The 26,304-nt window shown below is 37.1% G+C and overlaps 3 protein-coding genes across 4 annotated transcripts in view; 1 reads left to right on the top strand and 2 right to left on the bottom strand.

The window, feature by feature from the left end:
- Window positions 1-257: 257 nt before the first annotated feature.
- LOC110379138 (acylphosphatase-2) lies at window positions 258-3,188 on the top strand. Its single transcript, XM_064037696.1, has 3 exons — window positions 258-486; window positions 1,889-2,015; window positions 3,010-3,188. The coding sequence occupies exons 1-3, from the start codon at window positions 423-425 to the stop codon at window positions 3,122-3,124; spliced, it is 306 nt and encodes a 101-aa protein (XP_063893766.1). The 5' UTR covers window positions 258-422; the 3' UTR covers window positions 3,125-3,188.
- Window positions 3,189-5,686: 2,498 nt separating this feature from the next.
- LOC110379139 (uncharacterized) lies at window positions 5,687-24,529 on the bottom strand. Of its 2 annotated transcripts, XM_064037458.1 has the most exons (7): window positions 24,400-24,529; window positions 23,269-23,422; window positions 20,905-21,102; window positions 19,131-19,278; window positions 12,760-12,912; window positions 7,175-7,358; window positions 5,687-6,855 (listed from the first exon to the last, which is right to left on the bottom strand). In XM_064037458.1, the coding sequence occupies exons 1-7, from the start codon at window positions 24,527-24,529 to the stop codon at window positions 6,572-6,574; spliced, it is 1,251 nt and encodes a 416-aa protein (XP_063893528.1). In that variant the 3' UTR covers window positions 5,687-6,571. The 2 variants fall into 2 exon arrangements, with proteins under 2 accessions (XP_063893528.1, XP_021194335.2); XM_021338660.3 differs by lacking the exons at window positions 19,131-19,278; window positions 20,905-21,102; window positions 23,269-23,422; window positions 24,400-24,529 and adding an exon at window positions 16,866-17,465.
- LOC110373361 (START domain-containing protein 10) overlaps window positions 24,431-26,304 on the bottom strand; it is a 57,533-nt gene continuing 55,659 nt past the window's right edge. Inside the window, exon 8 of the mRNA XM_049840566.2 lies at window positions 24,431-24,529. The gene's annotated coding sequence lies outside the window, so the exon portion shown is untranslated. The remainder of the gene's footprint in view (window positions 24,530-26,304) is intronic.

Below are 26,304 nucleotides of genomic sequence, written 5' to 3'. Positions count from 1 at the left end.
AAACCAGATAGATAGGCTTTGGCTAGTAGGAACATATGAGTAAATACTACATCATCAGACCTCTTTGCCGACCACCACAAGATGATACTTACTAAAATATAAGTATCTAGAGGTATAGCTAAGTTATTTATTCCCAACCTCGAGTTTAGGCTTACAACATCAAAATTGATTTACACACAATATTAAAACATAATTTTATTATACCATCATCATAAATAATACGCACTTGAATCTGTATATAAATACTAGTAGATAAACTAGGGCGGCTGACGATCTATTGGCATTTGGGCGGGCGGATTTCAATAGTTTGGGCGCTATACTGTACGGTGAAAAGAAGTTTCGGGTTTTTTTCAGTGTAGTGTACAAAAAGTATTTTGTTTGTTGCTGTATTTTTTGTGAAAAAGTTTGTTTCGTTTTTTGTGATGGGTGCTGATGATAAAAATGCTTTGGCTGCAGTGGAATTTGAGGTCTATGGGCAGGTTCAAGGTTAGTAGGTTCTAGGTGGAACTTCAGGTTCATAAATTGTCTACCTACGTAGCATATTTTGTGGTTCATTGATATGCCATAATTCTTTTATCCATTTCATACAGAAGTCTACAAAAGAGAGTTTTTAAAAAGTTAGGACAATTTTTAACGCGTTCTTCTAATTTCAGTATTTTGTATGAAATTTTAAGATGTTGCAAACGTTCTGCTAACGTTGTGTTTCACAAACAAACACTTATACGTAGTCCCCTGGTTTAAAAATTTAAAAATGTAGGACCTAAATAGCCGAAGTCTAATTTTATTAAAAAAATATCTTAGAAACTTTAACTCAAATTCGGTAAGAATCAATAAAACAGTAGAACCTGGATGAGCAACTCGGGCCCAATAATTTTGAATGCTTATCTGAAGTCAGCTTCGCGCAGTAGTATTTCAGCAAGCAAAGCTTTCCGACAAGATCTGTAAAATACGCAAGGAGATAAATGGCTAACTTCAGAAACGCAAAGTTGTTGGACGCGTTTTGTATCTCCTGGGTTCACTTCGAGATAAGCTAGCAACGAAGTACTTTGTTCAAACTAGCGCATTGTTGTAAGTAGAATTAAAGCCTTAAACATTCACAAATTCACAATATCTTTAGTTGCCAAATACCTTTTACCCTTCTCAAAATATAAAATGAGCGAGTACATCGACAGCTGATCTAAAGTAAGAACTAATCAGTCAACCGATTATATTTAGTGCCGCATGTAGGTCGATGTCAATGGGCGATTTGGACGTGAAATCTGTCACAACAGACGAGATAGCTATCTGAATAAGTTGGGGAGTATCACTCATCAACTGTGCACAGTCATTTTAAGAATATTTTTAACATACCAGAGACCACATGAGACCGTAACTATGAGAGAAGCAGTAAAAAATATATATCTTAGCAAATCTGAAAAAGTTGGCTAAACGACGTATGGAAATATGATTGAATGCTGTTGTGCAGTCCAGGGGCTACCTGTTTGATAGAATGGCTATTTTGGTCAGTAAATTATTTACGACTAGTTGACAATAAACAAATTGAGGACATGATCCTTTCATATTCGGTTTATTCGTGTGATAAATCATTAAAAACAATTTCGGTCCAAGATCTAAATTGAATTACTTGTAAAAAATGTAATTGTTTTTAAATGGCTTTTAAATTTTTGTCGACACTTATTCTCATAAGATTTGACCTAAACACTAGGTACTTACCTAAATAAACAAACTTAGATACTTTAAGTATATAAAAAAATTATTATTATCAGCTTAAAATAGTTACCTTAACTAATTTGCGCTTAGAAAATAAATCCAACACTAACATAATCCAATACAATTCGAATAACTCCCATAAATCCCCATATTCATTATAATTATGTCTGTCTATCAGGTTGCTACTTCACAAAATACTGCAAAGAGGTAGCCGAACAGTTGGGAGTCGGCGGTTGGGTGAAAAACTCCAAGAAAGGGACCATTGTTGGCAAAATTCAAGGCACTAAAGCACAGCTAGATCACATGTAAGTAATCACGGATTTTACTCTAGCTTTCGATACTCTTACAAATCATTATCATTAATTAACCGATATAATTAAGCATCCAATTGTTGTACACCTACATGTTTAAGGAGCTTTGTTTTAGATTTTAAAAGTTATTAGTGAAATTTTCTAATTAAAGGTAGTATAGTAGACTTGTAGTTATCACTTTAAGATTACATTCTGGGCTGCTTAAGGGCACCATTCTAGGTCCCCAATTTTTGTCTTTATGTTTTTTACTCATTATGAAAGCCTAAAACATCTTTTATGTAGTTTAAAGTGCCAAGCATGTATACAGACATCTATATAAGCATTCATTAAAAGAGTAAAGTATTAATTACTTGTTATACCAAAATAACTTGGATGGTATCCAAGTGTTGATAGCGTTATACCTGCACTTTTTCCGGATTGTTCCAATTAGTAGTTAATAAGTCAGTGCCAAATTTAATAAATAACGAGCACGTTATCTACCTAGATACTGTAAGAGTTGGCAAAGAAGAGAGTAGAAAAATAAAAGTTAATAAATTCAGTACTTCGCAACGCGAGATTTCTCTCTACCTCTCTTGAAGCTTATCAAAACAGTTTGCTTAATTTTTGAACGATCAAAGTTTATCCAGGCTTCACTTGGAGGTTAGTATCCAAACAGGTAGTATTGTTTAAGACGCTGTTTTAGTTTGAAACTTTCTCAATCGTACTAACCTACCATAAAGTAAAATAAAGGTCAAATAAAAGTAAATGTTGAAATATGAAGGGCTGGTTGCATCAGCTTTCGAGTTATAGTCGTTAACTATGTATAAACATTAAGATAATTTTCCAAATGTGAATATTGCGTTGGAATAATTTTTCAATTAGGACAGAAAGCCTCTTAATCCATTTGGTCCTGTACTAGTGCGAATAAAGTTATGTTTTTCAAATGGGTCTTCCATTTCAGTTTTTTCTCCTCAAAATGTTTTCTTTAGGTCATTATTTTTGCTTTCAGGATTAATTGGCTCAGCAACAGTGGGTCTCCAGGTTGCAAGATAGAAAAATGTGACCTCACCAATTGGGAGTACGTCGCTAAGATCGCGTACACTGACTTTACTATACGGTTCTAGCTTTTATTTTTAATTAACTGCTAATTTTGTAAGTTTAAGGTGTTCTTTTTGTATAATAAAAATGTAATTGTTATAACTGATTTTACTGACCATTATTTTTTCAGCTTATCAAAGACAGAGACTGTAGCTGTTGCATTGCCAAAAAGTAATCATATATACTTTATCTGTACACATGTTTTGATATGTTTGTCAAAATATAGTAGGTATGAGAAAAAAAAGTTGGCCCCAGTATTGTGCTCCTGTATCCTGTTTATTCATTTACAAAGGCATCTTGAAGTTTTTTTGACCTGCCAAATTCCTATTTTTTTTTCTGGCATTCCACGTTTCTTAATCCTACTTTTACCAAGTAGAGAACCGAAAAGATCGAGTCGAAATTAGTAAAAACATTGATAAGTAATGAGTTCCATAAGTATTCAGACATAAACATTGTCTGCGGCTATTGCGCGCGCGCATGTCTCCAGATAAAGCGGAATATCGTAAATAATATCAATAATACAATATTTACTACTTAAACCGCGCCGTGGTAGGTACCCTATGTATGTATAGATACACAATTCGTATGTTTGTTTGTGGAATTTTACGGAATACCTAATTAAACGGTCTTTAGGAATATTTTCTACCAACAGGAATTGGAAAAGTTTCACGAAGTTGGCCCAAAATTGATCAAAATGTTTTGGGATTAAAAAAGATAAAACTAAGGAGAGTAGACAAAAAACAAAAGAACTCTCTGCTTTTAGCCAACAAAATAGAAAATAAGGTACGTTAACAGATTAAACAAGATTAAATACATTGGGTTCTGAATCTGAAATTATGAGATTTCCGTGAAGACTTTTTAAACGATAGGTGGGACTGTTCAAAAGCATACTGTATAGCTTTGGAAGCACTGCAAGAAAACCCAGTAACAGAACTAAAGTATTCCTATGAATCTGCAATAAAACACGTAACCTATGAGATAACTTATCACCATTGTCGTCTCAATGAAACTGCGAAAATACCTCCAGGTCACGGCATTTTCAACCTTATTGCCTGAAGAATAAGGGTGAGGGACATCGCAGGGTTGTGAATGTAAGGCTTATTAAGGGCGAGGACCTCTGGTTTTCTTCCAAAGGATATTATAAATAGACTGTCGGGGAAGTATTTCTGTTTTCGCCGACCAGAGTCTCATAATTCATTATAATTGTGAATAATTGCTCGACAGTTCACATGTACTCGCATTTAATTCAATAAGGTTCATTGATTGAGTGTTTTTAATTGTTTACTGATTGCGGTTTTTTCAATGGAAGTGTAGCTTGAGTTGTTAATGACATGTTGGACCTTACTTGTACTTATCTTCTTCATATCTATACTTGATATTACAAAGCTTAAGAGTTTGTTTTTCGGGAATTTCTGGACCGATCTCGGAAATGAAAGAACGATATATAAGGCTACTTTTGACCGGGTGCACAAAGTAAGTAGTTCACGGGATACAGGAGAAACTGCTTTCGGAAGCTGGTTCAAAAATGTGATAGTATAACTATAGAGGTAGCTAAGTCTTTTCCGTCATGTGACTATTCTGGTACAGGTCGGTCTATTTTTTAACTAGGGGTCAACTGTTTACGTAGCCAGTCCGTTGAAGGCTACACGGGTGATTTCGACCTCACAATTATAGTGTTTGTCATTATTCAGTTACGGTGTACTTCTATATTCGTTGATTTCCGAGATCGGATATTGAAATAAGGTTCATTTAAATCATATCAATCAAAACCATGGATAGATTGGTGATACTAACCTGCTGTTAGCTAATAAACAGAGTGGTTCTATTGTGTACAAATCACGTGATGGAACTTTATCTTTCACTGGCATTCATGTTATAATTTAACATTGTAGATGTTTACTTACCTAACATTAATACTTACTTTCTCTTACGACGCCGTCCTGACACGTGATTTGTTGTTGGCCCTAGGATGCTCCCCTGTGGAACACCATGATAATAGGTTTCAGGTTTAACTATTACTATTCATTATTACTTTCAACGACTATGTTGACATTTTTACGAGATAAAGAAATGGTTTTTATAGATATTTGATACGCCTTTTTGGTTAAAATATGGAAATTGTGTTGATTCATAACATGCTTGAGTAACATTTAAGAATAACTCATAAGCAATAAGGGCGATTAATGCTGTTGACAAATCTCAAGATTTAGGTACACACATTTTTTTCATTTTAACTTTTAGTCTACTTAACTCCTAGCTTTCTCCACATGGATGATACAGGGGGGTGAAATAGCCGCGAAACGCTTCGAGAAAAGGATGATAGGTACGGCCGTGCCCGCTTTGCTTGAGTCTTGGCTGGGGCACTACCGTGCCCCCAGATTCAACCAACTTTGTTCCATTTTGCTCCCTTACCAATATTTTATATGCCTTTTGATATTTAGAAATGCAAATATGCAAATGCATATAATCAAAAATCTAGTTATCTTTGTACCACACACCGCGTCTTATTCTGTGCCGCGAGCACTCGGCATCATAAATCTCAGCAATCAATTTAATTCAATAACTAAAGCTATTAATAAAACAACAGATAATAGCAATACGTTTATTATGTATCTCAACAGAACTTATAATAACTTAGTGCTTACAACATTATTGTACCATATTTACATATTTGCTTCTACAAACTAGTAAAGACTTTAATAGTTTGACTTAGAACGAATACTTATTATAATTTAAGCTAAAGGTAAGGGTAACAATTGTTCAGATTTACAACATATTCTGGAAAAAATATAATGAAACTTTGGTAACAGATGGAATTAAAACTGGAAGTGATCATATATTTTGAAAACGAGGAAATGGATAAAATAGTACAAGATATTAGGAGAGTCTTAAATCATGATGAAGATAGAGGTAGTTTTGTTTAAGAGTATGTGCACACAGATCTTTACAAACAAAGATATAAGATACCACCTTCAATATTAAGAGTGCACACTAATGTAAAGCTTATTGTAGACATCGATTCAAAAATTGCATTATTTTAACAAAATATAACAACATAATTTGTACAATATTTATAAAGCACATAATTTTTCGATCAACACGATAGCACTATACACATTTTTTTTCTAAATCTACTTATTCTCGATTTTAATTTCGAAATTACTTTTTCTATATATCTTTACTAATAAGGCATCGTTTGTTCCATATCATCTTTAAAACAACCGTTTAGAAAAAAAAAAACAATAATTTTTCGATAGCTTAGATCAGTAAGAAATATCATGATGAAGTTCTCACACTATGTCCACAAAAGGTTAACAATTAATTTCAATTTGTACCATTATATTCCTACCAAATCGTTCCCATTAATCTTCAATCACTTCAGAAACTAACACTGCTTCACTGGGAAATTCTAATCGTACAACAAAAGTTCCAACTTCAAACTTATTCTGGAACATTCTTTCACTTAAAAGAGGCTAAACTTTCTCTTCTGGCATTTGTAGAGGAAGGCTGGCGTCTTCTGGTTTCCTGCCAGCCGCTGCAGCAGCTGCAGCTTGTAAGGCCCTTCTGTGTCTCTTCTTGGTTCGTTCTTTATGGAAGAAGAGCCTTAGATAGTGGCAAGGGAAGACGACGCACTCTCCCGCTGGTTCCTCTGCATCGATGTATACTCCTCGCACGATGACTGAGTTGGAGCAGTTGAGGAGTATGAGAAGTGTTAAGCTGACGATGTGGGAACACCAGTTGCTGAGTTTTGGTGTTTCTGTAACAGAGATAGTTGGATTATTAGTTGTTTTACGTGTAGGTGAAATTGAAAGAGGTCATTTTGGAATCATTTAAAGTGAAAGTAAAGTTCCATTTTTTTCTAAAGGTATTATCGCATTGGCATTCTCGAAAACTATCGATTTCTTCAAGGGCCTACTTGATTGAATCAAACCATTGCGAAAAATACAGGTTAACGAAGAATGCAATACAAAAAGATTTTATTTTAGCTACAGGGAATCCTCATCAATACCTACGTTGCTAATCTTCCAAAACCATCCTAACTGAATACTCTATCAAACTCCCACCCCTCAACTTACCAGGAAAGAAGTAAATATCCAGCAGTCCCCATACACCCCGCCACACGTTGACAGTAGCGACGAAAGACACCAGATGGTAGACATCAGCCAGCAGCAGCCGCGGCGCCCCGTGCAGCCGGGCCGCAGACCAGCGCACTGGAGCTTGCAGTGCGAAGGTCACTATAACCACTACGTAACCCGCTATCTGTTGGTAGAAACGGAATGTTTGGTTAGGTTGATGTAAAGTGGATATTTATAGATAGGACTGCTAAAATGATGAAGTGGTAAAATCCTCGGTAGGTGTAAAAGATTTGTTTGGTTCATTTCGGAAATTGATACTACTCTTTGAGAAAGTATTCGGTGGTGGTGTGTTAAAAAGAAATCTGTCTTAATCGTACCTATAATAAGATGATGTGGTAGAACCTTAAGAACCAAATAAATATCAACATTGAACAAAGCTCCTGTACGTAGCGAATAATCTCTAAACGTAAAAAAAACGGATTTTCCTGTCTCATGGATGCTTTAGTATCGTAATCTCCGACGGCTTCATACAGTGCTTTATCAGTAATAGCATCATGACCAGAAGCAAGCTAATCTAAAACTCAGTTGCACTGCATTAACAGAAGTCCAAACTTATAAAAACTGGATCAAACCAGTTGCAAAGTCTCTAAATCCCGACAATCAACCAAAACATTTATGAACTCTGGCGCCTGTTATAAGCCTAAGTACACACTTCCTAGTCGCATCATAAAAGTTATAAAATTCATGACGTGACTCCTATCCCTTATTACGGGCTTAAAACAAATCTTAGTAAATACAATTTTAGTATTTGCAAATACAGCTTTAAATAGTCTCTCTGATAAGAATGGAAATACCCAATGAAGAGCGATGAGAGATAGTTTTGTAAATAAGGAACTTTATTTATAAACTAGCTCTAATGTTTGTGTAAATATATCGTCCTTTTACAATGTTTTCAAGCTTTCGCTTTTCAAAATACATGTTAAAGTTTAAATGGCCAACTTTAAATTTGAAAGTAACTCATTCAAAGAAAAATTTGGTTCCTCTCAACATTTGAGAAGTTTTGGTTTGTTGTACCTAACTGTTTTAGTTTAATATTATATTATAACTGTTTTGTTTTTGACACTTACTTAAATATTATTATTTTTTTCACCACGACTCCTACTAGGCCACCTCGACTCCTATCCTTATTTCACCCCAAAACCGCAAAACTCACATAAAGCTTCCGAAGTGGTTTAAATGAAAAACAGTCTAGAGTCAAGAAAGTACATAAGCTACTTTTTATGCGGGTGCAGGCAGTTCCTTCGAGACGCAGGTGGAATAACTAACCCTCAATTCATGGAAGTTGCTAGCTGATTTAAAAGAGTCCCCAATAACTCCAACAAGTAATCGAATCATTAACTAATTATTAATTTGTTGATTGTTCCCGATAACGATGTATTCAATCACGTTATTGTGTCCATTTGAACACAAATATGCTAACAACATGACAATACACTAAAATTCTTATCGTTCTGGAAAAGTACTAAACGCAATGACTAAACGTGTCCAGTCTATTGGCCTATATTCGGTGCGGATACACAATCAGGGACATTCGAGACCTTCACCGATGTTAGGTATTATAAATTACGAATTTTGTTGACATCCGCAACCCAGTTATCTAGGCCCTTTGGTAAGACTGGGCACCAGACTTTTTAGCTTTTAAATACCCGCCGGACTACTTAAAGTGCCTTCTAAAATAGGAAGGAACTGGTCATGATCACCTTAGACACCGATTAGTCGGCGCACCGTGCCAAGTAATGTTAACGTCACCATCGATCGTTTTTACGCTAAAAATATTCTGAGGTCTTTATCATTCATGTTTATTTTCATCCCTGATTACCTTGAGTTCCAGGACCTTGTGAGGTCACTCAAGGAAAACATCTGCATGATCAAGTGTTGTGTCATTATGCTCACTTTAAACTAATTTCATAAAATGGAGCTCAATGCTCAATCTTTGTGAGGAAATTGCATATTATCTGATGATGCGTTTATCTCATCATCGCATCGCCCATCATTTAATAAAGTAAAACAGAATTACCGAGAAGGAGAAGGTGAATATAGAAGTATTTCTGATATAACTGATTATAATCTCTAACAAATGCGAAATTCTATCTGTCTGTCTAGCTACTTTTTATACCTGTGTGGGAAGTAGTTTTCAAAGAAACAGATAGTGGTTTATCTATATGTTCTTCGATAATTACTTCTACTCTTACTAGACTGTTTCTCATTAGGTTAGATTTTAGAATAACGTTGCCTATATAATCATGTTATGTCAAAACCCTTTTTGAGAACTTACCCCCTTACTTATAAAATCTCTAATCACCTTGTAAGCAACATTTTAACTAATAACTACTTAAAGTCTTAAGTAGTGATTAAATGTTAGTTAAGACATGCTTAAGCAACGTTTATAAGTAAGAATTTTCTTAAACAGCCCTTAAGTATTACTTATATTTAATTCACGTTTATAAGTAAGGCTGTTAATTGTCCTGCGATCAATATAACCCATCAACTGCGATTAATCAGTATACCGATTACAGAGCCTAACTCCAGCACATGATACACCTTAAGTACAATGACGTATCATTCCTAAAAATAGTCCGGAAAAAGCATTTATCCAATAAACTGCAAGTGCAAATTGTGCTCAGTTTCAGGAACTTCCAATGAAGCCAACAGTTAAGTAGCTGTTTACTGATGATGCGTGTATTTCTGTGTCTCTAACCACGTGCTGGGTTCCAATGTCACCGTCATGATATTGAACGGAGTTGGCGTAAACTTGGTAATGGTCTTGAACGTAATGGAGCGTACCTGTGCTGTTTATGTTCTTAATGGGTGTTCCCTGCGGTTTCAAAGGGACAACCGTGTTTAAAGTAAGCTATGGCTTTTCATAGGTTCTGAGTCTTGATATGTGTGTGCCAAATACTTAAATCGGTTCAGCATTTAAGCAAAAAAGTCATGATTTCGAAGAAGTGTATTTGACCACTTGATATACCAATGCTTTGTTGTCTTTATACATCTGAATGTCATTTATGAAACCTATGACCATTAAACATACTCATGCCCGCCTAGGAATAGACTACACCTCATAGTAACTGATTTGCAAGAACTGACATACTTTATTTATTACCGCGATGTGTAGCTAGGATAACCAATAGTAAACGTTCCTTTATGCTACTGTACTGGGTCTTCTAATCTGCGGAGACAGTAAAAATAATTTCGCACTATATAAGGTCGAATTGTAGGTTACGTAAAGTATAGACAAAGTAAATACGTTACATGTGTAACGACAAGTGGTAAATTCAGAGCTTAGACTAAAAATTTTAAAGACTTCTTCAGAACTTCTAACCAAAAGAGCAGTCCCACAAATCCGCAAATAGCTTCATTTGTTTACAATAGTATCCATACTTAGTAGTGAGTTTGTTCAATACCAACACGCGACTAGGGGACAAGACGAGTGAGAGGAAGCCCCAATTGCGTGCCCAAGTGGTCACTGACTCAGTGCCGCGTAGTATACTTACCTATATGCGGAAAATGTACCAGGACAGTGGACCACTCTTGCTTCTGGTTTACATCTTTCTTTAAAGAGCTACGTTTCCTTAATTGTAAGGAAGAGTCCGTTTTTTCGAACGCGCTTTATGAACTACAGGACTGATTTGAAAATAAACTTTTGTTGTTTGATAGCCAAGGTCCCCAAGAGACGTAGTTGAGATCGCTGACGAAAGCTAGTTTTAACTTACGTTGTAAATTGTTTACTAGACTTTTCAGTGCAGATAGAAATGAAGAGGTAAACCCAGCCACAAAGCAATTTCGGCCTGACCTACGAATCGAATCCTAGGTCTCGTCACGCTTGCAACCGCTGCGATAGGTCCTGAACATAGCTTGACTTTGATGATATTATATTTTATATTGTGACTAAGATCACAATCGATATCGAAAATAATAATCGTATTGATATCTTCATTCTTTGTAATAACGAATCAGCCACATGCCTAAAGATTTTGGTCACTCAAGTGGGTGTGAGTTCATAAAAGATTTTGATGAATCAAGAGTAGGCGTGGCTTACTTTTATCATTGACGAAACGGACCAATCAGATTTGTCGAAATACATATAAACTTTCCGTCATGATAAACAAGGAGATAATTCTTTAGGCTCAATTTAAACAAATACATTATTTACATTTATAATCTTACGCATGCCTGTTTCTTTTATTGCAAGTTTATTTAGGTTTAATTATATTAAATATTTGACGTTTTATTTTAAGCCGTGTTTGCGGACTTATTTTTTATTGATGGATTATGAAATTGTACACAATATATGTCATGTGGGTAGGATTAGCATTTTTACTGCGTTGAGCATGAAAATCATTTACCTAGAAGTCCACTGAATGTAAGTACTGGGATTATTATAGTAAGATAGGTATTACTTTTTAGACTAGATTTTGGGTATTTACTAAACTAAAAAGTCATAAGGAAATCACAATAGGCCGGCTTTTCTTCGACGTAGTTATTTTAGTCATAGAGCTAACTAGTTCTTTGTCCATCTACTCTAAGCGCTCTCTAACAGCTTTTTCACACTGACGGATTTTCAGAGCGGATTTTTCCGAGCGTACGGACCGTACAACATTGCTCGGTTTTTCCGGTATAGTCATTTAATTTTCACTAAAATACGCGTAGTTTTGAAGTAGGTAACATAGGTTTTAGGTATTTCATTTCTTAGAATTATATTTAAATGCGCAGTTTTCCTTTGTAATTTGCTAAGCCAAATAAAACTATAAACATTTTAAGATAAGGTGTTATAAAAATAATAGTTGCCATGACATGAGGTACACATATTACACAACATTGCTTAAACCTAATTATGTATCAACTAAAGAGTGTCATGGCTACATATTTTTGGGGTAGAATTTATTCCTAAGTTTTAGAGGCCGTGGATGAAAACTATTTTATTATTACGGAACTTTAGCGCCTAAAAAGGCTCCGTATATACTCTTTCGGCGCCATTTTTCTTTTGAAGTAATTTACAGCTTTTTCAGACTAGCGGATTTTCCGAGTGGCACCGCTTTTTTCTCACACCCTGAACGTGTGAAAAAGCTAACATAACATCCCCTTTTCTACCCGCCTCAATAGTCTTTGTTTAAAGACAATAAACTTATCAATTTTAATGATTTGATTTTAAACTTCATCATCAACATCATCATCTCAGCCATAGGACGTCCACTGCTGAACATAGGCCTCCCTCTTAGATCTCCCATTAGATTTTAAACTTAATAACGATTTATATCAATACATAAATCTTTCCGAAAACCGTTTGGGCTAAATATGTTTCACGATCATCATGACTACTTTGTCACAAACTCACAATCATTTACCTCTTCATAATATCAGTATAGACTATACCTACCTACATTCATAAGAGCTCCTCTTCACATATATTGCCGTGAAAATCTACGGTTTTGCCATCACGGCGGCCAGTATAAAAAACATGCCGTAAACAGCAACTCTCTAATTATATTATTATCTAAAAAGAGTTCTAACTGTCTAAAACTCACCAATGAAGTCCAACACGATTTGCTCTTATCGTCAGGAAAGAGGAAGATATCCAGCAGGGCCCAGGATCCTCTCCACACGAAGACCACGAGCGACCCCACCACCGTCACGGAGAATATGCAGTCCAGGATGTAGAGCATCGTCTCTCGGCTGTTCTGTAAATAATAGCTGAAGTTACATAGCTGTATGGGGTGGTGATGAAGTTATCAAAACTTGCATAGGCTTTAACATTATTTTTTAATAAATAGAATTGATTATTGTAACTTTAACAAGTATAGAGAGTCGTTGGCATTAAAACGACGACTTATGTCTACTTATATGAATAGTATAGGTATAAACATTTTTTTGTTAAAAGGTCCTCGAATCGACCATGGTATAATTTTCAATGTAAAACAAATGTAAAAAATGCAGTTCGATACTTTTCTTTCAATTGTATGCTACCCATTTGTTCGCACAGAAAAACTTACGACCAAAACAATGCTCATGCTCGAGGTATCAAATGGCTAATTTCAGAGTTACAAAGTTACTTATTTGGCGCGCAAATGTGCAGGACGGATTATTTCACTTGTTTTAAATATCCGTAACTGTAAATTCTGCAAAAGTTTACAATAATCCTAGACATCACAGATAAAAAAAAACAGAAATGGTATTCGAGTCGATTCAAACCATACTGTAAACGTCTGCGACAAGCCCAGCTTAACCTTGATCTCTAGCAAACCTAACCAGCCTCAACAACTCAACAACAATACAACGACAACAACACTTATCTAACAAAGAAGAGCCTAGTAACACAAATAGCATTAAATCTTAATCAGAACTGACTGCTTGCCATTCGACCTCCGATTCAGATATAATAGAAAAATGTGTGACAATCAGAGGTGTTATTGCGGTGTTAGGCGGGCTCCAGACGTTCCGTTTCTTTGCACAAGAACAGAACAAATTGCTACAAAACAGCAATTTTCAAAGCCCACCCTTTACCACTTTCTATGTTTTTTTTTGCTAGGAGGAAATGGCGCAACAAACTCCAAGGCAGACATTAAGACTAGGAGACCAGAAAGCTATACAAAAAACACCATACGTCACAGACCTGCGAAATAAGCCGGCAAGAATGCCCAGTTACCCAGCAACCGGCCGACAATGTCGGTAAGAACGTTCGTGAGGTCTGTTGGGCAATGATCCTAGAACTCCTGTATTTGCTAAAACGGTAAGAAACGAAAAAAACGCTAAGTCTGAAGACAACCTTAGACTGTGTTATGCGAAAGAGTTGCTCGGTTCAATTCATGGACAATGGTAAACTTCTAGAGTTATCGTGCAGTAAATAAATAATTCACTTCTGGAATCTTTGTAATAGAGCAACTTCTTCTAGCCATTCAGCTCAGGCCGAATGGTTCTAAGCTAGCTTCCGCCATTGATTTCACTTTAAAGTTCTCCATCCACTCACATAGATAAAAAGTCTGTAACCTTCCTCAATAAAAGGGCTATATTTTTTTCATTAAGAGTTTTAATTTTCATGCATATTCACTCCTAAAAGTTGAAGCATTCACAAATTATAGGTTACATAGGTAATATGCTTCCATTATCTACTGAAGATATCTCAGTAGCTCCTTGCACATAAGTCTTAGGCTGGATATTTCCAGCTTAATCCAGTAAAAGCAACATATTACTTAAATCTAAGCGTAGGTAGATCTGATTACTGGAGTAAGCAACAGTACGTTGTTAAAATAGTGAGTTGGATCAGCTTTTTTATTTTAAGCATAATCAATCATCATCAGCGAATTTAACATCTCACTACATACTCAAAAGCCTAAAGAAGCTATTCAAAATACATAATCACCGAGCATTATGGTCAACATAGGACATGGTCAAGATGGTACAGATTTCAGACATCGAATACAGATTTTTTCAGGCTATTTAATTTTTGTTATTATTCGAACCTAATGTCCATTCTTAAGGCCGTAATCTGTACGCTACTAAGTTATTTAACAATTTCTGATAGGTATGCAACTAGCTTTTCACACAATAATAATCACTTATAATACCACAAGAGCTTCAAAATTATCGGGTATTTCCCGATAGGTTCGTTGCAATTTATTTGTTTGCAGGGAACCTTGAGGGAAATGCCAGATAATTATGAAGCTCGTGTGGTATTCGGGAGATTATTTTTCCGTCCCAAATGTCGGCCACAACCTGTCAGTTTGACGTAGCAACGACCAGAGAAAATATTCAAAAAATTTTCAGTATAATACCATGTAGGTTGTACCACGTGACGTCGAATGGTGCAATTCTATTGGTCGATATTTGGGTCGGAAAAATAATCACTTATAATACCACAAGAGCTTCAAAATTATCGGGTATTTCCCGATAGGTTCGTTGCAAACAAATGAAGGAGTCAACTTTTTCAGGTTAAAAAATCACGAGCGCGAAGCGCGAGTGAATTTTCCTGAAAAACTTGACGACTTTATTTGTTTGCAGGGAACCTTGAGGGAAATGCCAGATAATTTTGAAGTACGTGTGGTATTCGGGGGATTATTTTTCCGTCCCAAATGTCGGCCACAACCTGTCAGTTTGACGTAGCAACGACCAGAGAAAATATTCAAAAAAAAATATCAGTATAATACCATGTAGGTTGTACCACGTGACGTCGAATGGTGCAATTCTATTGGTCGATATTTGGGTCGGAAAAATAATCATAGAGTATTTAATGGTTAAGAAAAACATGAAAACTGTAAAGAGACGGAAATTAAAGCTATGCTTTTGTTTTAATGAAAATTATGTTTTAAGTGAATTTCTCAGAGTAGGAACCAGAAATTACTCTGCCACGCTTTCATTTGAGCTAAAAAGATTCATAGAGAAATTATGAAGATGCGTTGAAGAATATAGAAGAAAAGAAGAAACTCATACAAACGCGTCAAAAGTAAAACCGCAGTAAATACATAGTACCGCATAAAAGTGTTGGCAACACAGTAATACATCACAATACACAGTACATAAGTTTACCGCGTTTATTATTGTTGAACTAAGATTGTGAACAATAAACTAATACGAGCAATAAACTGTGTTGGTAAACATCAGCTGATGCTCAGTACCAACGCTTTGTGCTCGTTAAAATAGATCTCTTTATCTCGATAAATACTTGGAAACATCACTTGGTAAGATTTATTAAAAGAATGGTTTTCCTTTTGTCGTTTACAAGATTGTTTTTTTGGGAAAAAGCATTACAAATAAATATTTTGTCCAATTTAAAAGTCGAACTCTAAATTACTTGCTCGGCAGCTACGTTTTCATAATACCACATGTATTCTTAAACTCTAACTACATACAAGCGAAGGCTTTTGATATACCTACACTTAAAATAATAAAATAAGAAAGGTCGTTGGTAGGTAAACACTCTTTGCTTAATCAGCCTTATTAATCGTTTATACCGCAGAAAAGTTATACCTTTCTACATTAAGGGGCAGCAAAAAAATTGCTTACGAAAATTGCAGGTCACTATTTAGATACTCCCCAAAATCAACATTGTAGATCATAATTTGTTTTCTAAATATTCTATCTTTAAAATCGCCTACATAGCCTCGAGCACTACATATAACAGCTACAAGTAGCAATGCACGCGGGAATGAATGAATGAGTGCTCAGCTGATCCTGTGTGTCAAGTACGTACTCCGCTAATCTGAGCTGTTTATTTGTACTGGAGTTTGATGAACCTTCCACACTTCTACAGGAAATCTTCACGAGATAGGAAATGTGTGAACAAGTGCCTGTATTGATAATGAGTCCTATCTTAGGTACAGCTTCGGTCAAAGAATGTACAATTTTGGGGCGTTTTTGGAGAACTCAGAGAGAACCCTTACAGTCATAGGTACAACTGTGTTTGCAACATTGTATGTTCATCACTTTACTAGTAGTAACTTCCTAACTGTAAAGGAAACAGTAGGTCGTAAACTGGGCACAGTTGTGTTTATGCGAATATGGGTAAGTGGAACAGGGGGAGGATAGATATAGAGTTTAACGGTAGTAACCACATTCAGACTACGTCCTGAGGAATTCTATCTTCTGGAGCGAATTTTCCTGGTCTTAGAGCTTTTCAAGCATTCTAAATGGTACCAACCGTACGGAACATGGTGGGAACATCGAAATAGTCCTGTGGCGAGTCGACGGCGATGGCGAATGGTGCGGCGCAGATGTTCCTCAGCGCCCGCAACGCCGCCAGCGACAACGCTGCCGCCGCCGTCGTCGAGATCAGCGTCCTGGCGCTAGAACCCGTGCACTCGTTCAGCAGGTTCCAGACCCCGCGCCAGGCGCCCACGCAGGCCACGCCGGCCACGCCCGTGCACAGCCGCGACACCACGTAGTACGTCAGCCGGCCCCGCTCCGGCCGCAGCCGCTTGCTCAGTTGCGTTTGGAACACGGAAAACAACAAGTCACAGCACAGTCCGAAGGCGGCACACGCGGCGGCGCTGCCCACGGGCTCCTCGGGCAGTACGTACAGGTCCATGAGCGTCCAGGTGGACTTCCAGTAGGTGACGACGGCCGGCGCCACCACGAGGCTGGCGAAGAGCGCGTCGGCGCAGGCCAGCAGCGCGGCGTGCGCGCGGCTGCCGCTGGCGAGCGTGTCGGCGAGGCCGGCGGTGCTTCCGCGCATGTCTGCTGAGTGCCGGAGCGCGCCCGAGTGACTCCCACCGGCACGAACGCGCCGACAGATTACTACTTGTAATTGCATTATCACCCGTCCCGCGCTCTGACGTACCCGTGTTTGCTCGGGACTCAACGCTTGTGCGTATCATTCTACTACTGGCTAATGTCGATGCTTGATCATTTGTTGGAGATAAAAGGTCTTTAACCAGCTTCCATAGTGCATCCAGGATATTTGCTGAGTTTGATGACGTTCGATTCCTTGTTGCATAAACATCCTCATTTGATAAAACGGAAGCGGTATCAAAACACTGCGCCTTAAGTCCTTAAAGTAATTACGATTATCAGCAATTTGGTTAAGTGAGTTCCTTGGTCCTAAATTCTCGTTACTATCATGATCATCGATCATGTTAATAGGTATTGCCTAATTTGTTTACGGTCCTTTGACATGTATGTCCGGAGCAGGAGGTATAATAGAACGTTTAGGACAACATAATCTTCTTGGCATCGATTATGGCTTGAAGGAACTCGTCAGGAAATCGATAAATTTTTGCGCCAGTGTCCAGATGTGCTCCATGTGGCTCTAGTTGATCATGTTCGATTTTCACTTCGAACATAAAAGCCTAAATTTTAATTGAGAAGGAACTTTACACATGATATACGAAATAAAGTTTTTTATTACAGCAATGAGATCCTAATTACATACATTGGAAGATCCAAATTCGAACAACCTCTAAATTAAGAAGCATGGAAACCTACCTACACAAACATGACACTACAAAAATCCTTGCATGACATCACAATAGCTAAATCCAGTAAGGAATCCTACATCCTAATCTGAGTAGCAAACCTATTACTTACGCCCTTGCGATCGTAGGGTGACCATGAAGATAATAAGACAATCGGCCAACAAATCATATGAGCAGATAGGCAGACAAGTGCGTACTTCCTAACAGATTCGACTGTAATCACTAGCTAACTGTTGGTCACTGTAGCATTGACCGTTGATCTGTATTCGTAGACCTGTGATCTGGGATTTTAATGGAAATCTTGTAGATGTGATGTGGTTGCGTTTTCATTTATCGGTAATGATTTTCATGATATGGTATACTTTCTTCATTAATGGACACACTCAGAGACATTTAATGGTTACTTAAGCCGTTCCTTAGTGCAGAATTTCTATGAGAAACTGTCACTCAGGAATGACTTAAGTAATCATTAAAGTTCTCTGAGTGCGGGGGTTAGTGTAGTGTGTGTCTTCTTTTTCCGTTAATAGGCGTTTACAGGGCTGCCTACTTCAGGAAGATTTACAGAGTTTCAGATTATATTTTTTTTCCTAGAGGTACTCCTCTTAAAGTAAGGCTGTTGCTGACCAGACCAATCGACCGACTATATAAATCCGGCTTTTTGTGGATATGACATAGAATGACTATTCCGCTGCCACGGATAAAAACTGTTGGTCAAGATCATTGATAGGTGTATGTTCAAAAGGCTCAAACCCTGAAAAACATACAAACATATCTGAATATCTCAATATTCCAAGTAAAAATCATTTATTGAAACTAGGCTGATTAGATTTGTACGTCAAAATTACAAAAGGACCCACCTTCCTCCACTTTTTCTCTCTTCTCGTGTCACCTGTACCTACCTTTAACAGCCTTGTGTGAAACACTGAATTCATTTACATAAAAGGCAGATACAATTAATTACAGATAGGCAAGGTAAGGCAAAAGATACTTACAGAAATATTAAACCTAGTAGTAAATATATAGGTGGGCTCCTTTCCATCGGTGACTAGGAAGTATGGCGACGCGAGCAGGTTGCGAGAGGCTCTCAGGCCCGTGATGGATAAGTAGCAGAATAACGTGATGCCTGCTATCAATATGGGCCTGTTAACAGAAATAAGAAAAGGGTTTTAAAAACTAAAACAAAGTACAGTACGTAAAACACTGGTACTAAGCATCCGGGTTAGACAGGAAGCCGACCCCAACATACATAGTTGTTAAAAAAGGCTCGAAAGAAGATGATGACGATGAGAACGTAAAATACAAAGGGTAAAAAGAAAGTCCTTGAAAATCTTGTCCGTTTTTTGAAAGAGTTTTACAGTCATGTACCTAAATGTGTGTTACTTACGAAGACGCAAACTCGTATGTATATCGACGACTAGCCGTTTTCCCGTGGTTTGCCCACGTCCCTGTGGTAACTACTGCCCGTACTGGGATAAAATATTAGCCTACGTGACTCGGGAAGACTGTAGCTTCAGGAGTGAAGGCATTTTCATATTATTTCAGTGGTTTAGGGTACAAAAAAACAAACAAAAAATGTTTTTTTTTTTGTTATATGAGTAAAGGTATATTGAAAAAGGTTTATGTTTTACTATTTGTCTTCACATGTGTTATGGGCTTAATATTCTTTTATTTATTCAATAACATAACCTCTAAATGACTTATTGCCCACAAGTGTAATTTGTAAGCCATTAATTAATAGGAAATTCCTCTTATTTGACTAGTAACAGCAATAATAATTTATATAGGTTTTTTCGGCCATATGTTATGATGACAATATACAAATAATGTGTTTTTCGTGGATAAATATAAATACTCGTGGATAATATAATAAAACTTGTCATCTTTGGCCTTTGAATATCTGCTTATGTACAGTGTTTAAACGACTCCATTACTAAAGAGTTACAGCATACTAATATTATAAAGAGGATACTCGGAGGAAATTGTTTGTGTGTAATGGATAAACTTAACTACTACAGGACCGATTTTAAAAAATCTTTCACCATTAGGAAGCTAAATTATTTGCAAATAACATAGGCCATTTGATCCTAGTACGGGCTGTAGTCCTCACCGAACGTGGAGGAAACCGCTAGAAATGGCTAGTTCTTAAAAAATAATAAAGTTATCTACTATATAAAAATAAGTCCGGTTTTCCTCCCTGACGCTATAACTCCAGAACGCACGAACCGATTTCCACGGTTTTGCATTCGTTGGAAAGGTCTCGGACTCCGTGAGGTTTATAGTAAAGAAAATTCAGGAATAATCAGGAATAATTCAACAGAAAAGTGGGTAAATCGTTTTTCACATACAGCGCCATCTCTGATACATAGCATGTACTACAAACCAATATAAAACACTTCAAGTAGATGGCGCCGAGTGTTTGACAGCTACTCATTGTCTCTGCTCAGTTAATTTCATTCAAGCTCAGTGTAAATTATGTGGATCGTGCATTTGAGGTTAAATTCAACACTCTGTCCATTGTCCAAAATGCCTAGACAACGACGTGCGAGCATCGGCCGCCGCACAAGACACAAGAAACTAGGGTCGCAGAAGACAGAAGGAGTTAGATAGTAACCTGTATGGGCATCATGGTAATGCGTGCGTGCTGGGGTGCGGACGACTGAGAGCTGCGTTGGTCGAGTACTAGGCGCGCAGAAGACGGTAGGAACTCGGAAAACGAATCTGGTGGCGAAACGGAGTTCGCCGGGTCTGCTAGTCTTAACTACAAACCTATGAGGATCTTCAACATCAGGTAACACAGCATCGACGCACATATCGAGCAATCCCCAGCCGCCGCGCCAATGCATAATATTGCTTAGAATAAATATGTAGGTGTAGACTCGAGAGATCACGCGCTCTCGGGCGTACGATACCGGGCCCCCGTCCGGGTTGCTCCAGGCACCCGCTGACCGGGATAGCAGTCTTGTTCTGAAAGAGATATGGTTATTACTGTTTCAGTCTGGATAATCTAAAGTCGAAAAGTGATGATTGACGGTCATCTCAATGAGAGGTAGTTCTGTAGTGGGGCAAAGAAAAGGCTGATGATGATGAAGTTTCAGTGAATCTGCCTTACATAAAATGTTTATTTACCTAAGTACTATAGATGCCTCATTATTTACTTGATGTTGTAGAGCAATTGAACATGATTTATATAAACAATCAATAATTTAACAGTAGAAATAGCAACTACAGCCGATGTGAGGCAGAGTGAATTGCTCTAAGATTTCATCCAGGTACGGAAAATCTGAAAATTCATTAAAAGTCCGCAAAATTTCCAGTATTAGTTTACCGGCATTTATTTCCTCCGTCCATGGCACTGACAAATTGATCAGGAAAATCCTACCTATTACACTGATCAATTTTGAGGTGCCATGCCTGGCGGAGGCTATTAATGCCTGGAAAGTCACATGCCCGAATACCGATCTACCCGCCAACCCATCCTCCCAGAGACAGTGGGATGAGCCGCTCTGCAGAGTAATACGGAAAAATCTCATTGATACGTCAATTACTTCTGCTGAGCGAGCACGCCTACTGGCTGTGGGTGAATGGGAGTCAGGTCTTTGGCTTCACGCATTTCCGTCGGCAAACATAGGCACCATGTTTGACGACACCACTTTCAGACTCGCTGTCTGCCTGCGTCTGGGTGCTTCGTGCTGCACTCCTCACCGCTGCCACTGCGGGGAAGCTGTCAACAGCCTCGGTCACCACGGCCTGTCGTGCAGTCGGAGTGCGGGCCGCATACCACGACATGCGAATATCAACGACGTGATCCGTCGGGCTCTTGTTGCCGTCGGCGTGCCAGCCGTACTTGAACCAAATGGTTTGGCACGCGACGATGGCAAGAGACCAGACGGCATGTCGCTATTTCCGTGGAAGATGGGTAGGACTTTAGTGTGGGACGCGACCTGCGTCGACACTCTTGCGCCATCCCATCTTCCTAGAACTGCGTGTTGTGTCGGCTCCGCCGCTTCACAAGCAGAGGACCTCAAACGGCGCAAATATAGTAGCCTTATCGGGAATTACATGTTTGAGCCGTTTGGGGTTGAAACTCTCGGGCCGTGGGGTCCGAGTGCTCACGCGCTTGCAAAGGAAATTTCTAAGCGCCTTGTTGACACTTCTCGTGACCCAAGGGCTGGCTTTTATTTCGCACAGAGGTTGAGCATTGCCATCCAACGTGGCAATGCTGCCAGCCTTCTGGGTACATTACCCGGTGACAGCGATGAGGAGCAATTTTTTGATGCTATGTATTAGTTTTAAGTTGTATATATAAGTTTATTTTTAATTTTTAAAATAAATGAAAAAAAAAAAAATTAAAAGTCCAGATTATTTTCATATTGAAAAACTTTGAATGAAAGTGAAGCAGGAAAATTGGGTTCCAATATTTTGCATTTTTCTCAAAATGTGCCAATAACCAATTTTATTACCTACAAAAAAGTAAAACAGAAAAAAATCTACCAGATTTTTTGTAGCATCTGTCTCAGACGTCTGCAGTTATAATGTTAAGAATACGAGAATTTTCTAAGATGCAACCTTTCAATAATCTTGTTATGGCTACGGGGCGTTACACTGCAGTCTTCTGTAACCTTGAAGAGCTATGAACGAGTGAAGTTACATAAAATATCTTACATAATCTACATAATGTAAACAATATATTGTTTGACCATAATCTCAGAAAACAGTTCCTACATAATAATGTTGTAAATCTAACCTCTGTATGAGAAAGTAATTTTTGGGTCACGCAAGACATTTATGACGAGTTTAGATGAAGACAATTACGGCCTTTTCACACTGAATGATCGAGCAAACAATTGATAACAGCCGGTACAAGACTGATGCTAAAAATTGCGTGATATAGTCTGTACGAACAGATGGTCTCGCTCAGATAAACCGAGCGGCAAATCCGCTAAGAATGGTTGGAAAAGGCTGTTTATCGGCCGCCTAAATGATGCCTGAATATACGCCTAAATAGGCATCGGTGCCATTTTTAAGGTTATATAAAAACGAGATTTTTTTCGGTATATCGCTGGTGTCTCAAAACAGCCAATCGAACCTGCTAATATCGTGTATTCTAGAAAATATCAAACAAATACTAACCTGACTACAGCAAAACAGATATGTATAACGATCCCCAGCAGGAATATCTGCGCGAAAGGGAACAGTTGAGGCTTGAGCTCCATGAGGCCCCAAGTGCCTCGCCACACGCTCACCACGTGGGGAGCCACCACGAAGCACGAGAACACCGCGTCTCCTGGGAAGAAGTCAGGACAAGAGGATGATGGAGCAGCAAGAAAGGACGCTTGAAATTTTTCAGGCATTAAATTCGGAAATTCCAGGTTTTTATTATATTTCTGTTAATCATTTCTAGAGCATAAAACTAATCTTCTGTAAAAATGTTACTATTATTTTATTTTATTATTTATTTATTATTTCAAAAATGTACAGTTTTAAAATAAACATTTCCCCACAAAACCGGTTTATCGGTTTGACTGTGGGTGATGAGCCGCATTGTCTTACATAAACTTATATAAATATACATTTATAATTTTTTTAAACTACTACAATATATATTATAATGGTATTACGCTACTCAATTATTTTATGAAAATACTTTTTTAACTTAACTTTAAAGAGTTTTCTATTATTTTCTTGTCTGATGTCTGCCGGTAAACTGTTGAGCACATATGGTACACGCTTCTTTAAAGTTCTATCACCAAAATAATTATGAACCCTTGGAACATTATATTTACCGGCAGGCATAGACCGTGTATTGTATGCTTTTTATCATTATAAACTATGCCTTTTATCATTATAAATGCGAAAGTTTGGAGGTAAGGATGTACCTATGTAGGTGCGGATTTTTGTTGGAACAATGGATTCTGATGAAACTTGTCTAGTTTTTACTGGTGCGGCAACTGTTCCCTAGAGAAGCGGGTAAAATCACTGGCATGACTAAATATTTCACTTTTCATCTATACTAATATTATAAAGCTGAAGTTTGTTTGTTTGTTCATTTGTTTGTTTGAACGCGCTAATCTCAGGAACTACTGGTCCGATTTGAAAAATTCTTTCAGTGTTAGATAGCCCATTTATCGAGGAAGGCTATAGGCTACTTTTTATCCGGGTTCGTGCAGAGGTTTCCACGGGATGCGGGTGAAACCGCTGGCAGAAGCTAGTTCAGTATACTTCTGTACTCCATTAATTAGGTAAGTCATACGTCATAGTAACCTATACCGTAGCTAGCTTCATCACAGCTGCAGTGCTCGGTGGAGGAAGCACACGACTCCAGAGATCCGGCCTTCTCCAGCTTACGAGGACTTTTATCAGGCAGGAGGGAGTCCGATAAGTTTGGTGGCATCTGTAAGAATATGGTGATTTACTTAGACCATTGTGATTTATGTGCATAAGAAAAGAAACGGTTTTTAATCAACATTGAACATTTAACAAATAAAGAAAGAAGAAGGAATGAGGAGTTTTATTGAAGTTTTTAATAAAATTAGGTACCAAAATTTTAATTTTCATATATTTGAGTGACACTTTGGAAGTATTTTTTTTTATATTTATAACACAACAGAAAATAAAAAAGACAAACATTGTGACAAAGAATGCAGACTTACATCCATATTTTTATCACTACAAAAAGAGGGTACAACTTGACATATCAAAAACTTTTCCGACTCAATGAATTTTGTACGTTTTCCTTTCACTTTCCCTTGCAACTCTTTACCTCTAGGATAACACTTTTCACTTCAAAACGAGTTTCTGAACAGTTTAGAAATAAACGTCAATAGCACTCGGAGCCTTTTCATACTTTGCATCGTCTGAGTGCATATCACGTGTTGCAGTATGCACTTATGAATGCTTTGATTATAATGCAGATTTATACTTTAATCCCTAAGTACAGTAGATACTATTGTCAGGACATATTTTCTTTGTTGCAAACACTTAGATTAGAATGATAAAGAAGAAAATACTTGTATTCATCGTGTATGTATGTATTACACTACATTTTACAAATGTAGATATCACACTATTACAAGTAATATACTTTTTAAAAAATATATAGGTAAAAAAGCTAAAATAAATCTGCCTAGCATCTTCCCAACAACGCTAACATATGATAGGAATGACTTTCTCGAACATTCTATTGTTTGTATAGAACTACAAACTAATCGATTAATCAATTAAATTGTATGGACATTATTTTTTATCCCGGATTGTAAAATGCAAAAAAATATAGTAAAGCTTATTCGTGTGAAAGAGTAATAAACATGAAAGTGTCATAAAAAGCAGTCACTCATTTAAGAGTTTATGAGTTTAAGGGTTTATTTCGACGAAGAGATACAGACATTTTCTATCTAAGATCAGTAGGTGCATACAAATAAGATCAGTCTGAGGTGAAAATGAATGAAATAATTTAATTAAAATTTAAATTAATTAAATGAATTAAATAAAAAAAACTACTTTTACGGATTTTATCGCGGTTATATTATATTATTTAATCCGGACGTTTCGGATCCTTTACAGCATTCATGGTCACGGGCAGACTAAGGTGTTGGTCGTGTTGATATATTAGTTACAAACAGCTACCCTACATACATACATACCTACATACAGTTTTTTTTATTTATTTTTAATTTAAATGTCTAATTTCGCGTAAGTGTCAGAAATCAATAAATGAATTAATTTTAATCTAACGTGAATGTTTACCTATTTTATTTTATGTATTCTTTAGAAACACTTTGTATAGCTTCGCCCACAAAATATATCGCCAGCCGTAGCCCGTAGCTCCGTAGCCTCGTAGCATCGTAGTAAAAAATGTAGCAAGTGATTGTATTTTTTTTAGGAATCATGTTACGAAATTCTTTTAAGAGCAATAAAAATTAAATGAAAAAAATAAATAAAGAGTAAGAAAAAAAGTTTATCTTTATTATTTGTATGTATAAACTATCCTATGATTTTATGATGTTATTTTATTTACCTACTTAATAAAATTTATTCATAAGTTAGAAATCATAAATCAAGTATTTACGTAAACATAATTTTCTCATTTACATAAGTAATTTGCTTAGGTACTAAACAACATAACGAGTTCTTTATTATTATTAACTTTAACTCCGTAAATAAAACCAG

Source organism: Helicoverpa armigera, chromosome 13 (assembly GCF_030705265.1).
Source record: "Helicoverpa armigera isolate CAAS_96S chromosome 13, ASM3070526v1, whole genome shotgun sequence".
Classification (NCBI taxonomy): Eukaryota; Metazoa; Arthropoda; class Insecta; order Lepidoptera; family Noctuidae; genus Helicoverpa; species Helicoverpa armigera.
The sequence above is the reverse complement of the archived record's forward strand: the minus strand, read 5'-3'. Positions and strand labels throughout refer to the sequence as shown.